General features: G+C 45.2%; 1 protein-coding gene across 2 annotated transcripts in view; it reads left to right on the top strand.

Moving 5' to 3' along the window:
* Window positions 1–11,967, top strand: part of C21H1orf21 (chromosome 21 C1orf21 homolog) — a 206,712-nt gene extending 194,745 nt beyond the window's left edge. For both annotated transcript variants that reach the window (XM_032463542.1, XM_032463544.1), the window contains one exon: window positions 10,635–11,967. In XM_032463542.1, coding sequence (XP_032319433.1) covers window positions 10,635–10,713 — 79 coding nt within the window. In that variant the 3' untranslated portion in view covers window positions 10,714–11,967. The remainder of the gene's footprint in view (window positions 1–10,634) is intronic.
* The last annotated feature ends 4,465 nt before the right edge of the window (window positions 11,968–16,432 follow it).

Genomic DNA, 16,432 nt, shown 5'->3' with positions numbered 1-16,432 from the left:
TATTATGCAGCAGTTACATAATTCAGATATATATATATATATATATATATATAGCCACAATTATAGATCTCAAATCATATTATTAAAGAAATAGTGGAATAAGCAGAATGATGAAAACTGTATGACACTATACAAATTGTAAAATACCATGTATTGTTTATAGATGAACATTCAACATACATTTATTAAGCACCAGCTGTATGCCAGGCACAAAACACACAGAGACACAGACAAACACACGTGAAAGTACATATTAGTATGGTCTGTCTTGATATATTTACAAATGGCATGTGTTTATAGCCATTATATGTGTAAACATTCGTATACACATAGTATATAGTGTTTTTGGTATAGGATGAATATGATATGAAGATTAAAGTATCAAAAATGAGCTGGAAGGAGACATACCAAACCATGACCATTGTTGCACGTGGGGATGGGGGAAGGGACATGGGACAGGGATGGTAGAGTGGCGGCCAGAAGCAAGTGTTCCAAAATCTTACTAGTTCTTATGCCTGAATGATGGAAATAAAGTGGCAGTGAAGGGGTGGTATTTAAGTCTTAACTCTTACTCCTGAGAACAGATTAAGACATCGCTTTGAATTAAGTCCATCAAATGACCTGGAAATCTTCTGCAAAGAATTCCACAAAATTGATGGTATCTCCTTATCATTCTAAGGAATCAGGTACAACAGGGAAATTTTTATAAGATAATGTTAAGTGAAAAAAAAATGTGCCTATTGGAGGATTGAAACTATATAACAGTGACATACATATGGACAAAAATTTAAATGAAACTTGAAAACTTTCTGATCTGTTAAAAAGACAGGCTTGTAAGAAAATTTTTTTAAATTTTATTTTTATTTTGATTGATGGTTTTCTTGTTCATAAAATAAAAACAATTTTATAAAGTGACCTTTTGGAGAAGAACTCTGGCCCCATTTGAGAGAAATCTCTCTCAAGATGGAAATTACCTCTGCTGTTTGAGCTCTTTGTCAAGGATTTGACCCTCTTCCTGTGTTAGCCTCTGAACCCACTGATGGTGATTCTATTTTCTGGGACCGGAGTGGGTCACAGAAACTCCAGCCCAGTGCCTGCCAGACAAGAATGGTTCTTAAATGGTTGGGGAAAACAAAAGGCAGAGTAATGTCTTCTGACATGTGAAAAAGTATGCGAATTCCAATTTCAGCTTCCACAAATAAAGCTTTATTGGAACCCGATCACGCTCACTCTTTAACCATCTGTGGCTGCCTTCACACTTATAGCCAGAGTTGAGTTGCAACAGGGACCCTTTGGATACAGAGCCTAAGCTATTTACTGTTTGACTCTTCCCAGAGGAAGTAGCCAATTCCTGCTGCAGGACACGGGCACCCCACCTTCTGCGTCCCTGCTCTTCTCTGTCCTCCTGCTCGCCTCCTTGTGGGGAAACGAGCATCTTTGAAGTCATCTGAGTGTTAGCATCAGACAAAGCTTGAGAAATGGGTCCCTTAAAGCTTCTGAAACATCCTTCCCTTTGTCAGTAGAACGAGGATTCAGGTATAATAAACACTTCATGGGGTTTTAAAGCTGTTTGGTTAATACATCCTGTCTTGGAAATGAAAAGGCCAGTACACTAGGATTCTTGTCCCCGCGGTTGTTATCGGGGTGTTCACTCCTTTATACGGTCAAAGAAACAGGCTGTCACACTCCTACTGCTCATTACAGTCGAGACCTTTTTCCAACTGAAATAATAACGTGCGAGTCTAATTAGAATAAAGCTCATTAGAAACAGACACGGCCATTAATGCCTCGATTGATTTTTCTAATGGAATAAGCCGGGGGAGGAGACTTGAACAGCACAGCTAATTATTTTTGCTTTTCTTTGGAAAACTTGTTATAAATTGTTGTTGGACTGTAAATGAAAATGCTGCTGAAACACTCCCTGATTGAAAAGGCTCTGACACTTGCAGCCCCGAGGAAGGGGTGGAGGGCGCCTGCTTCTGGCCCACAGCCCAACAGGAGGAGGATTAAACCACAGCCCCTCCACGGTCCTTCATTTCATTTTTGCACCCATTTCTCGCCCCCTCCTCATCATGATTGTTCTGGATTCTGCCTGGTTGTTTGCAGATGCCCAAGCCATGGAATGCGGCTCTCCTGCCCATATTCCCGGTTCAAGGACAGAGCTTAAGTGTCCTAGAACTGCAGTTGCCTCTGGATGAGGATCCGTGGAGGGAAAGTCTGGAGGGGAAAGGCATTAGGTGGGCAGAGAAACAAGATGGCCCATTTAATATCTGCAACATGATACAGTGGGGGCAATCGTGTTTCATTAATCAGGATGTTCTTTGGTGCCCAGAAAGCCAGCGCAATGCAGGGTAGAAGGCTGTGGAAGAGGCATAACTCAGTGAAGAAACTGAGACTCAGTAAACCCACAGTTAGCAAGAGCCGGGAGGAAGATGAATCGTGTAACAGGAAGTAGGGAAATGAAAACGCACAGACCAGAAACATACAGAGCTTGTCATTCAGACAGGCTCAGGAGAAGGGGAGGAATTCTCCGCTGGTGAGTCGTCAGCATGCTTCACCACGACTGTAGCAGCACAGGCTTCTAGACAGAGATAAGCCTCATCAAAACAAACTTCTGTAATGAGCCTTCATTACAGAACTTTACTTTGTTTTCTCCAAAGCTGAGAATCTTGACTGGGCTATTTAGTTATCTGGCCCCATCGCAGTGCCCGTGAAGTTCTTTAATCAGAACTTGGTGATGAGAGTGAATGATTGGAGTTAAGACGCCTGGCTGAATGGAATGGAAAGAGAATGAGACTTGATTCCATGTGCAGTTTGCGTAGGTGTTATTTATATAAATAAAAATGATGGGTAATGGACAGTGGAATTCTGATATCAACTTTTGTTCCCCCTCCTTGCAGCCCTGCTGCGCCTCCCCTAACTTCCAGGCTGTGCTCCAGCCTCTGCGGATATAGAGCTTCCTCGATTCACAAGGGGGTTACATTCCCATAATCCCATTTCAAACTGAAAGTATCAGAGGTCGAAAATGCATTTAATACACCTGACCTACTGAACATCATAGCCTACCTTAAACGTGCTCAGAATACTTCCATTCGCCTCCAGTTGGCCAAAATCATCTAACACAAGGCCCATTTTATAATAAAGTGTTGAATATCTCATGTGATTTACTGAATACTGTACTGAAAGTGAAAAGCAGACGGGGGGTCTGGGTGCAGCATGGTTGTCAGTATCGCTTGCGTACTGTCCCGGTCACGTGGCTGGCTGGAGCTGCAGCTCACTGCCTGGCCCATCGTCACCAGAGAGACTCGAACTACACTGTGCTAGCCAGGAAGAGATCAAAATTCAGAGCACAGTTCCTACTGAGTGCACATCACTTTTGCATTTCATGAAGTTGAAAGTGGAACCATCGTAAGTCGGGGACCATGTGTCTATACTTTTGTTCAACCTGGGAACCTTCTGTACTTTTTGTTCAAAACATATTCTTTATCAGCTGTATTGTTAAAGATGGCTGCTTTTTCCAACAAGATCTGCAAGTTATTGATGACTGGCTTCACCTATTAAAGTCCCAGGACACTTCCAATATAATGTCATTCAACAGCTTCCATCCCCACCCCAACTCCGCCACACACACTCACACACAGACCACTGCCTCCTTCCACATACCTAAGTACCGTAACCATTGTGATGAGGGCCACACAAGGATTCCATTAAGTGTCAAAAAGACAAAGATGAGTGAGAGGCATCTTCTGCCCCCTAGAGTAAGGGAAGCAAACATTTGGGTTAAAATTACTGTAAGACACGGTGGTGGGATGGAAGGACCACTGAGAGAAGAGACCAATTCTCCCCAGACCTTTCACTTGAAGGTCTGATGTTGGAACAAGGCTGTAGGACTAAGTAGCCACTAAGAGAAGGCTGGGCAGGAGGGGCGGGGGGACGATATGTGTGCAAAGGCAGTGGTATTTCAGGACCTGCCAGGTTGGGACACAGTGGATGACTGGTCCTGTTGTTTTGTTTGTTTTTTCTATGTTTTAACCATTTTTTCCTTTGGGATCTTAGATTGATTTTTTTCACGCCTAATAAAAATGCTGCAATGAAAATATTTGAACATATCCTTTTAAGAACTTTATGAAGGTATAGTTTACATGCCATAAAATTAACTCATTTTATATGTACCATTCGATGATTTTTAGTAAATTTACCAAACTGCATGACCCATCACCACACTTCAGTTTTAGAACATCTCCATCACCTGATTAAGATGCCCACTCCCTGCTCCAGCCCCAAGGAACCAATGCACATATCTATTGAATTTTTTTAATGAAGTCTAGTCAGTTTACAATGCTGTGTCAATTTCTGGTGTTTCTGGTGTACAGCACAATGCTTCAGTCATACATGAATATACATATATTTGTTTTCATATTCTTTATCGCCGTAAGCTACTACAAGATAGTATATTTTTTAAAACATGTATTTGGAGGTTTGTCATTGATATTGACTTCTGTGATTGCTGTATTGAGGGTATGAACATTTTTCTGGCCTGGAATACATGTTACCACGTGACTTTCCAGAACAGCCATACTATTTTACAGCATTGCCCGCGGTGTGTAAGAGCTGCTTTCCTTTGTACGCGCCCAAGAATTGGGCATCGCTACCTTTAAATAATACCTGATTGCTTTCATTTGTACTGTTTGATTGCTGAGGCAGACCGTTCTTCTGGTTGTGTGTTTAGTGGCTTTATTTTGTTCTCGGTGAGTTTCCACTTTGTGCCCTTCCCTCCCATCGAGATCCCCTTCAGTGATACGAGGCTCTCACCTAGCCTGCCGTTTTCACCTTGTGTGCCGCTGGTGTCTTTCCCGTTGAGGTTTGCCTTTTTATTATGTCTTATTCTCTTTTTTTAAGTGGAAAAGTTGACATGATCAAATATGTTCATCTTTTTTTTAATTTTCTTGGTGATCTTTTTCTATGCCTTTGAGGCTGAGAGTTTACTTCCTTCTTCAGAGCTTTGATGGAATTTCAGTTTTACATTCTGTTTTGTATTATTGTTAAGAGTTAGCACATAGATTCTCTTGGAATCTTTCATTTCTAGTGATCCTCTTTGTCAGATACCTAATTTACATATCTTAGACAGTGTCACTTGGATATCTGATTCTGTGCTGGTGATTTTTCTGATGGGTCCATTTTAAAAAGAACGTGGGAAACCTGACAGACGTGCAAAAACAGAGACCTGGGTGGAAACCTCGTTATTCACAGGTAATGGAATGAGGGAGGATCTGTCCCCTGGTTGCAAAGGCCCACACTGTGCCATTCCCTCAGAGTTACAGAGAGACAGGGTTTGGACTCAGCTGTTGAACAGTTTCAAGGGCAGCTTGGAGAAGTATCTGATGTGTTCCAGCCGAACAGAGAAGATTCCTGTAATGTGGTCAGTGGAGGTCTGTTCTACATTAGCTGGGAGGTTAGGGAGGAAGACCTCTAAGTCCCCTTTCAACTCCCAAATTTCAGAACTCTTTAGACATTGTTCCTCCTTTCATTTATTCAATGAATACTTACGAGCATCTAGCATGCTGCCAGCAGTGGTCTAAGTCCTGGGGATGCAACTGTGCATAAAGCAGTTTCTGCCCACTGGACACGTCTGTTCGGAGGGGAGGACAGCCAATAAAGAAATGGAGTAATATATTAATAATGGCAGGTAAAGATAAGTAGTTTTTAAAAAATGAAGCAGAGTGAGAAGTGCTCTTGTTAGCCACCATATATAAAAGTAAAGAACAAATTTCTTCCGTATAATACAGGGAACTATATTCAGTATCTTGTAGTAGCCTTTAATGAACCAGAATATGAAAGCCAATATATGTACGTATAGGCATGGCTGGGACACTGCTGTACACCAGGAACTGACACATTGTAACTGACTGTACTTCAGTTAAAAAGAAAAAGGAAATGTAAATGCTTTTCCAGTTTAAAAAAAAAAAGTGCTCTTGTATATAGGGAGCCTAGAGAAGACAGTGAGGTGACATTTGAGCAGAGATCCAGAAAATGAGGAGAAATGGATGTGGGGGGTGGGGGGGCAGGACAAACCCCCACGGTGTCGGCTTGTCTGAGGGCCTGAATGTCCGTGAGTGTCCTCCCATGGGCAGTTTGTTACCAGTTGGATCTGTTGATCTCATTTTTCAACATCATCATAAAAGCTGTCATTTATTAAGTACACACCACGTGCCGCACTTCACTAAACACTTCTGGGTATTAACTTTCTTTAAGTCCCACAACAGCACTGCAAGTTAGGTCTTATTGTCCCCATTTTACAGATGGGGTAACTGGAGCCCACGGCTTCCTCTTGGAAAGTCCCATCTTGTTCTAGTCTACTCTACCGGGGAAATACTCAATTCACACGGACTGCTACATGCTTGAGGTACACGCATTAGACCAGACGCACACACGTCTACAGAGACGTCCTAAGGACTTCTGTGATAAACTCCGACCTGAAACTGGATGGCCAGCCCTAGACCATTTGCCTACTTAAACTTGAGGAGGAGAAGTACCATAGGCACTTCGGAGGAATAATTCCTTTATTTGAAGTCAGTCTTTGAGCTGTCCTCTTTAAACTAGAGGAAGCTAACATTAGGATAATGTCCTTTCCTTCACTTTCCCTTAATAGCTCTAATTCTGAGCCTAGACATGTCAAAACACAGACAAAAAGAAAAAAATCCTTACCCTAGAATCTGAGAACTGTCTGAGTTGACATAAACTTCAGGTTTACAAGAAAATGATGCAGACAATTGAAGACGACGTGGAAACCACACAGTAGAGGTGTGGTCAGGGAAATGCTGGTAGCAAAAGCTCCTTGAGTTTTTTGTTTTTTTTTTTCAGTCTGCACCAAAATGCCCCTGTGGTCCTTCCAACAGCTCGTCCTTGTCAGCATCATCGTGAGTTTCCACTTCCCCAGCTTGTGGGGGCCCCGTGGGGACCGGCTCTCTGTGGCTTCAGTGTGTCCCTTGCACAAGGGTGGAATTGTGTCTCGCGGTCCCTAATTCTGACGGCGTAGAGCGTCTTTACAAAGACTTCCATTCTGTGGTTCTTTAAGGGGAAAGGGCACGCTTCAGCTAGGAGAATTGCTGTGTCTCTCCCAAACCCAGCTCACTCCCACTTCCTGCCTTCCGACAGCTGGAGGTTTTAAGGTTCTCTTTTTAGCACAGTTCTTTAAAAATTTAAATGAGACGCGAAGTCACAGTACAAAGACAAAGTCCCCCTCTTGCCCAGCGGGGCCAGCGTGCAGGTGACACTAAGACGCGGCTGCTGCTCCAGGAACAGTTCTCTCGGGCTCCCCTTCCTTAAAACCACGGCGGCCCTGTGGGAGCTCTTACTCGCCATGTTTTTTATTTCCAAGTTTAATGTTCATAAAGTATTTGGTTCTTAGAGCTGCTGACAGGTGATAATAACATGAAGCTGATTTGAATTTGAATTCACTTGTCAACTCACCACTGTAACAAGAGAGGCAAGGACCAGCCCTATGGGCTGGGTTTCTCTGAGGTTTGCCAGCAAGCAGCAAGGCAGGACTCCTACTTCGCAGGGTTGGTGTAAGCAAGCGATGAAGCTGTGTCTGCTAAGCAGCTGATGGTGATTTTTCTTGCCCCTTCTCATACTGACTAGGATCATTTCAGAGGAACAAAGGCTTGGGGAATGGCAGTTGCTGTTTGGGGTTTATACTGAGGATGTACGGAGATCTGTCCCTCGAAAGGGGGCACTTTTTTATAGAATGAAAGATTCTTTAAATTCTATAGTGCTTTACAATTTTTAAAAGCTTCACACACATGATTGCATATCATCCCATAATAGCCCTGGTTCCTCTCTGCCCCTCAGAAGGGTGCACTTTCTTATGGTGACAGCAAACACGCAGGGTCTGAAACGCTCCTTCTGCCGCCTACCCCTATAAGTCCTTTACGGAGCTGTAGACACTGCTTTGGCAATGAGCACCCCAGTTCACCTGTGTGTGTGAGTGTGTCTGTCATTGTATCCAAGTTCTTCCTTGTGAACGAGGAGCCCTCTGAACCCCACATCGGCCAGCTGGGCCTTTGCTTTGAGTTGAGGCTTCATGAGAAGGGAAGGGACTTAATTGTCTGCCGTAGAAGCTGCATTCAAGCACGTGGGGTTCTGGCCTGTCTGGGGTGCAAGGCCGAGGTGGCAGGAAGGGCTCGTCGACACCTGGCAGGGAACAGTTTGTGACCACCATTCCCACTCGCTTTGCAGCCACAAGGAAGGCGGTCCCTATTCTCCTATTGGGGCCTGAATAAAGCCAGAGTTTCATAGCAGTAAGTAGCCATTACGTATTGACCATCTGCCACACACGGTAGTTTTCCCATTTAATTCCGATCATAACCCCATGAGACAGAGACCACGAGTATCCCCAGGGAACCAAAGCCGGGTGATATGCCCAGCGTCCCACAGCAGTGTCTGCGTCCACATGCAACTGGAAAAGTCTTCTTTCCTTTCCTAACAAAACCTCCATGAAAAGTCCACGAGCCCCACCCCGCCCCTCTGGCTGGGCACCCGGGGCCCATTTGCAGGTCTCCTCTCTGTGCCCCATGAGTTGAGGTTACATGGAGAGCATTGTCTGGTACGTTTCTGTGTCCTGTTGCCCACAGTGGAGAATAAACTCCCTGCTGTCAGGGTCCACGAGGTCTTCCTCTCTAGCTCCCCATCACATGGCTCAGGGAGTGTCGCCTGAGTGGTCTGGACCAAGGCAAGGGACGGCATCTGCTTGGGCAGTGTCACCAGGCAGGGGTCGGGGGGATGATGGTCCAGTGCACCTTCTCTTCTTGGGAACACTGGTCACCCAGCTTCCCCGCCCAGGAAGACATTTATGCAGGGAGAAAAACTGCCTGCAAATCTCAAAGTTGACACATTGTAACTGACTATAGTTCAATTAAAAAAAGAACAAAAAACCCATGAGATGACACCAGGCTCAGACACTCTGCAAGTAGCAGGAAGTAAGAGTTGGCAACATGAAAGTGGAGGAAACCAAACCCTGTAATTAGTGAATCACGTTCAGAGAGAACGAGCAATCTGGGGCCAGATAGCATGGACGCAGCCCACTCCTGCTTTCGCAGGCTCTGAAGCCTCCATTGTGTGGCAGGGTTTATTTATCAAACACACATGCACACGTGTGCACACACGTATGACATGAAATTATGTGCCAAGCCATATTTGATCACTTCACTACTATTAACTCGTCCCATCTTCAGCACCCACCTGGGATGGGTACTGCTGTTACCTTTATTTAGAGATGGGGAAACTGAGACCCGGAGAGGTAGCCTAATCAGGACCCCCGAGCTAGTAAGTCACAGAGTCAGGATTACCGCCCAGACAGGGGGTACCATCAGTCATTACGATGATGCTAAAGTATTAGGGGAATGTGAGAGACTTCCACTATACAGATACTGTGACACACTTGATACATTTGGGAAATAGTTTTATGCAAAGTTATTTGCTTCATGTTTTAGATACTTTAAGGAGTATAAGTCCCAGTTATTTAGAAAATTCTTGGGCTTTTAATTTTTTTTTTTTATTGAAGTGTAGTTGATTTACAATGTTAGTTTCAGGTGTACAGCAAAGCGATTCAGTTATGTATGTACAGACATATAGATACATATATTTTCAGATTCTTTTTTATTATAACTTGTTACAAGAAACTGAATACAGTTTCCTGTGCTATATAACAGTAGGTCCTTGTAGAAAATTCTGTTTTTAAAGGAACATTTCCTCCCAAAATTGAAACATGTAGTGTGTATTTAAAAAAAAAAAAAAAAAGGTCAAAGGCTACAAATAGGATTAATATGTGACTTTATCCAAAGTCCTTATCTACGCAGGGACTTCTGCTCCTGTGCCGTCCATGAGGGATGCCAGACCGAGGAGCCATGTGCTCTAACCAAGACAGCCCAGCTGGGTCCTCTGTGGAGCTTAAATCCCAGGCATAACCGTGCCTTCGCAGAGTTGTAACCTCATGCCAGAGAAAGGGCAGAATCTCTTCAAAAGTAACAACTGGACACAGATCTCAAGCCTTCAATTAACCTGTTTTGTCAGAGACTGCATTGGAGGCATTTTTGTCTTCCTTGTGCATCCCACACGTACCAAGCGTGGTCCTAGGTGTGTTACTCACATTCAGGGACTCCTTGTTTGTTTTTTTAATCCCTGTTTTAACTTAGATTGGATTAAAACAAGACATCCCTAGGTTATACCCTCCTCCTCTGTAAAAGTGTTCAATTCCAGGCATGGAGATGTAGCTGTGGATCGTGAGCGGAAAGAGGCTTGTTCATTGTTCATTTCAGTTTCCCCTGTTCATGAAAAATTGGTCTCCTGAATGGATCAGCCATTTGGTAATTTCTCGGTGAAAGGCTGAGTCTTTTATGTGCCGAGAATAAAATAAATTCTTACCAATACAGCGTAAGGACTTATTAGGAGCTTGGTGAAACTTAGCCACGCCTTGAGGTCTACACGGTTTATAAATCAGCCTGCTCGTGTTTATGACTCACCTGCCTGGTGCCCAGTATTCACTGATGGAGCCTGACTCTGAAGCATGGAGACTCATCTGGGGAGAAAACTGATTGCAAGTAACTCATGTCTTGTTATTTTTTTTTCCCCTCAAGGGTCGAGATTACTGTTCGGAAGAAGAGGATATCACATAGCGCCATTCTACCACTCAAACCGGGAGCTACTACTGTGTAAATAGGTTACACCCCAGTTGAAATCTTTGCAAAGGTCGGTTCTCTCCAGCGAACAGCGCTATATAGCAACAGAAGATCGTTCCATATCGTATGCCCCATTAAATCACAGTGTTCCTTAATGAACTCGCAAAGGAATATTGCTAAAAACAAACAAAAAAAACTGGTATCGAACTTTCTTTGTTGCTGCTAGTTAAAACTTGTTGCAACTTTTCACTTCTCTCGGTGTCCAGGTCTGCAGCGAAATTCTGCAATTTCACCTTAAAGATGCTGTTGGTTTTTCAGATGCTCTGCAACCTATTTTCTATAAAAGATGAGGTAGAGGTGAACTCAGATATCCAACTTCTATTCTAGACTGGTTCTGCTTCTAAGACACACGCCTGTTTCCCTCTCTCCCTCCTCCCTGCTTCCCCCCTCCGAGCCGTTCAGAGCCTTGCTTCTCACTGGCAGTGTTGCGCTTTGGAGATAGGATGGTTGCTATGGCAAGCCTTGTTGCTCTCCTACGAAGAAGTAGAGGCGCTATTACCGATTAAAAAGCATGTTGTGACATGACTTCTGGAGGTGACGTAGGAGCGAGCGGCGGGTGGTTTCATTTTCTGGTTCTCTTAATCAAAGATCAAGCTTGCAACACCAGTTTTGCTCAGATGCAGACGGAAGTGTGATCACAATCATTTTGAATCCCTCTCGCCCACTTTTTTTTTCTAAGAAAATAAACATTTTACTGTTTTTATGTATCCTTGTCTCCTCCCATTCATCCAGCTCAGTGTTCTGCGATGATCCTGGGTGCGGCAGGTGAGCCCTCCTTAGCAATGACCCTGGTAATTGACCTTAATGGCTCCCTACCCTCCCATTTATAACCCGCCAAGTATCCACAGTGCTGTCAGTGGTCAGGGGAGATGAGGGGACATCCCACGGCTTTTTAGGAGGGCCTGAAACCACCCTGTCACCTTTCATTTTGTTAGCAAATAAAACCACCCGACTCCCTAATTCCCTCCCTTCAAAATGTCATGTGAGCTTTGCCACCTCAGCTTCCTCCGGATGGTGCAGTGAAGAGCGTTTGCCAGCCGGGAAACGCAGCCCACTGACCCTGGTGACGATGCGGGGAGATGCGAAACCCAGAGCATCAGGGCGGTTGCCGGGGCGGGGGGGCGCATGAACTGTGCGTTTGGTAGAGTTTATTTTTCCATATTCTATGAAAAGGGAGAATCTCTTCTCAAAGACAGAAGTAATATTTTTAACAAATATTGTCACAAGTAAATAGCAATCAAAAGGAGAAAATAACTTGTATTTTTTTAACATATTGGGTAGTTTTGACGAGGGTTCTCTTTGTTACTTTCGGGGGAGGGCCCCCTGTTAAATGCCACAGCGGCAGTCCAGGTTCAAGTCCGTCCCGCAGAAACACAGAAGGAACACTGTACGTTTCTCTCTCTGCGGGGAGAGGGGGTTGTGAACTGGGGCTCAGTACCAGCCACACCCCCACCCTCCGAAGAGGGGTCGTTAGTATGTTCTGAGTCATCAGCAGATACCCTGCCACCGAGCCTTCACTTGGACATCCATCCACGCAGCTGATGGCACCGCTGAGGTGCCCACCGGGGAGACTCCTTGTCTCCTTTTCGACCCAGCGCACGCCAAAAGTGAGGGCAGGGAAACTCAATCAAGCACTAGCCAGAACATACTGAAATGTTAGCCGCAAAAGCCCTGCCTGCCTTCAGCCAGCAGCAGCAGCTATTTTGGGAAGCAGCTGTGGTTGTTACACAAACAGAGATGCAGCCAAAATTTCAGGCTTTTCATTCCCGCTTCCAGCAGAAAATGCAGGGAGAGCCGAGTCGCCTCGGGTTTTAAGTTCCCTCCCTTTGTATGGTTTTTGGCCAAGTGACTAAAATAAGTTTTTCTCAACTGTAAACCAACTGCTAAGCCCCACCTCAAACTTGTCCCCCCGGGACTTGTCCACCGTTCAGAGGATGACTTTTTCCCAAGATGCCTTGTTCTCACTGAGCAAGAATGAAGCAAACACTAAATGTCTTCCATTTGTCTCCCTGCTTGGTGTCTCAGTCAGTGTCTTCCCAGAAAATCACCCCTTCTACGCCCGGATGAAACACGCTCACGTCATTTTTCTTACAGTCACATTTAGCATTTTGACATGATACACATGTTCACAGAACCAAGTGTCTCTTGGGGACCTGATTTTTGAGTGTTTCATGAAACCTTATGCGCTGTGCCGTGAACCAGTGGCTTTTCACCTGGGGTTCTGTCTCCCGGGTTCAACGCTGGCTGCCTCTTTGATGTGCAAAAAGCAATTTTATCTGCAGACACATCTGGTACATCTAGAAATAGGTCTGAGAAATGGGGTGGCGGAGCGGCTTGGCATGGAATGCTTGATTATGTTAGCCACGCTCAGAACTGTCTGTTTTCCATTTGTTGGTTTTAATCATAAAATTGTCAAGAGATTTGTGTTTGTACTTTTATTTTTTCATGCCTTCTGAAAAGGTCTAATGCAAAAACATTTTGCCTTTTTTTTTCTCCCATGTGTGTCTGAACATTAAGCAGATTGTCTTAGATGCAATGAAAGAAAAATCCAGAAGCTAGTGCTTATCCTGGCTGCTGTCTCTGAGGACTCAAGGAGATGGAAGGAGGCGAGGAGGGAGGGAAGTAGCCTGGTGGATGGAGGTAGAAAAAGGATGAGAGATGGACTGAGAAGCATTTAAGACAGAGAGGGTTGATGGAATGGCTGTGTGCCGGGTGCAATTTATAATCCAGCTGCCAGCGGCCAGTGGGTGGGGCGGGCTGTCGATGAGATTTATAGCTGGATTACACACGCCTTGTGTGCCCGGAGTTGCAGATTGTAAAAGTTCAGCAGTGGATGCGTGGCTTCCTTCTGGTTGGCGGGGATTCAGGATCGGGGCATACTGCTGTCATCATTGAATGCGTGTTTGTTGCTGGCAGAGAGCCTTAAAACAGGCTTTACCTCAGTGATGCCTCCTCGCCCCAGGCTGGAGCATAGGGTGGTGTGATGGTCTATTTAGGGGCAAAGAAGGTACAAAGTCTGGGCACAGAAAATTAGGTCAGCCTTCAGACACTGCAGCGGCTGCCTGCCCGCCTGCTGGAAGCCGGGTCTGTCCCCGTCTGCAGCGCCCAGGGTCTGAGACGGGGCTTTGATGTCCTGACTGAGGAGTCACCTGGGGTCAGAAGCAGCCACGCCTGCAACCTGACAGCCCCCCCAGAGCAGGCCCAGGGATGATGGTGCCCCGGCCTCACAGCTTTTGGTCCCGGTTTGATGCCTCTCGCTTCGTGTTAGATCTTTGTCCTTCTCCCACTCTCCTTGAGATGTGTCTTCTCTGAGGGCCAGACTCTCCCCATAAGCCTGCTCAGAGCAGGGGCTGTACCTCTTCATGAATGTCACCTCAGTGGCCCGTGAGGGCCGTTGGCATGTGGATTACAGGTCCTGCTTAGACATTGCGCAAGAGTTTAAAAGAGCGTTTCCATGTCTACAAGTCTTAGAAAAGAAACTCAGTTAAATATGGCAGTTTGATAGGAAGAATTATCAAATTCTTAATCCAGGAAAATACAGACTCTGAATCTTGGACTCCAGGACGCTGATTTTTTTTTAACATTTTTTATGGATTTATAATCATTTTACAATGTGATGTATTTTTTATGAAAGGCAAAACAATTTGTATCTAAGGCTTCTCTCCTTCCTCCTCCCAACTCCCGCATAAAAAGAAGGTATCAGATTGCAGTTACATAAAATCTGCTTTCCACGCCCTTTCCCCCTGGAAGACATGATCAGACCTTCATTTCTTTGTACCTCTCAGAAATTAAAAGTTTTTGCAAAGTCACTTAAAACCCTAGGAGACAAGTCCTGATCAGGGAGAAGAAATATATATTTAAGGGCATAACGAAAAGGTGGCTCAGAGCAGAAACTTGGCTTCCCAGGGTCGTGGGTGGAGTACTGGATCCCCGCCCCTGCCGCCTGTGTAAAGCAGGGTGAGCCAGCCGGCTTCCGCGCTGCAGGTGTCCCCGCCGTGCAGCTTTGGGGTTTCACAGGTGAGGTCTGAGACTTGCCTTTTGCCAATGAATGTTTTTCTAAGGGGGGTGAGGAATGCCCTTCACTTCTGCCCCCTTTCTGTATATCTCTCGGAAAGGGTCAAAAGCTATGAAAGAAAGTGAGGATTGTGGGTAAATAGACCAACTTCTATGACAAACCTTAGGACTCATTCACTAGCGACACCGTGGCTTTTCCGAAGACTCTTGTACCTTGTCTGGGATCCAATCTACTTTTGGGGAAAGAGGAAAAGGAACTACTATTTGTTATTTAAACTCACTCTGTGCCAGACTCCGTGCTCGGCATTTTTTCGTTGTCTTGGCACAATAATCCTGGGAAGGGAATCCATCCCTCCACCCCGCCGTGCTAAGCGATGTGTCTTAGGTGCAGAACGCACCCATCCGACATGAACACTCATGTTGAAAGGACAGGTGTCATTCAAGTCTTTTCCAGAGGGCTTTTTTTTTTTTTTTTTTTAATCACTATGCCCTTTGCGACACAACGCTGTGAAAACCACCCTGTGGGGGCACCATCTTTCCCAGAATCTCTCCTTGGCTTGTCACCAGCTCAGTCGCCTCACGGGGACCCCTCCCATATCTGGTGAGCAACACACAAATCAGGAGAGGCCACTGGCCAACAGGGTGTTAGTGCCCAGAAGGAAAAGGCTTTGGGATTTTAGGCACATATCTTTCTTAGGATCCTTTCAGCAACTGGAGGAGGAACCTGGTATCTGCAGTTGGGTATCAGATGCAGCCAGAACAATGCTCTGGTTTCCTTCCTGGGTCCCAAGCCTGTTTCAGCCCAGAGTGCATCTTTTTAAGGTGAAAAGCCTTAACCTTCAGAAATGTTTAGGAGAATCTGGTCTCCAAAAGTGGAGGAAAGGCCATGCCTGAACCATTAACTTGAAATCCTTTCTTGTGGGCTGGGATTTAATTTCTCTTTGATCTTTGGACTGGGGGGCTCTGTATTTTCCAGGCTAATTTAAGCATCGAAACTAGATGTGACTCTCTTTCAAGACCTTAAATGTTTTGGATAGTTGTGCAGTGACTTGGAGAGTCATTTAAATGACATGTTCCAAGGTCAGAAAAGCCCAAGAATTCCCCCGAGCTCCTCTCCTTGGTTCCGAAGGCACAGCCTAGCAGATGACTGTCTCCATAGCAGCTGTCACAGGTGCTGCCTGGAGGGGGCCCGCCTCCACCCTCACTGACTTAGCTTGAGAGAACCAACAATTTCCTTGTGTCAAGGGGGTGCTATGTCCAGTTTTCTCATGAAAACTGTCCCCAAGATTCCCGCCTCTTTCTTAACATGGTAGCTGTCCAGTTCCTTTAAGATGTCGTAGGGAATGGCTCTTGTCTCTTGGAAGCCAAAAAAATTACTGTCATTCAGCAAGACTCAACCCTAAACCAAAGGTCCCATTCTCACACTGTCTTCCCTCTCCACCCTGTATTCTTCCTTCTTTCCTTTCCAGGGATTATTTTTAGCCCAAGGCTTTGCACTTGATTGAGTAAGATTTAGAGGCAGTAAAAACGAACACTGTGAACTCAGCCAGGTGGACTTCAGCGTCTCAAGGAGTGGGAGCAGCCTTAGAACCTCGGGGCCACTGGGCTTGGACCCGGGCATGCTTCCTGGCATCTCAGTCCAGATCTGCAGCGACTGCTTTCCTTTGACAGTCAAGTGAGCA

This window comes from Camelus ferus, chromosome 21 (genome assembly GCF_009834535.1).
Source record: "Camelus ferus isolate YT-003-E chromosome 21, BCGSAC_Cfer_1.0, whole genome shotgun sequence".
Lineage (NCBI taxonomy): Eukaryota > Metazoa > Chordata > Mammalia > Artiodactyla > Camelidae > Camelus > Camelus ferus.
This window is presented reverse-complemented; position numbering and strand designations above follow the sequence as displayed.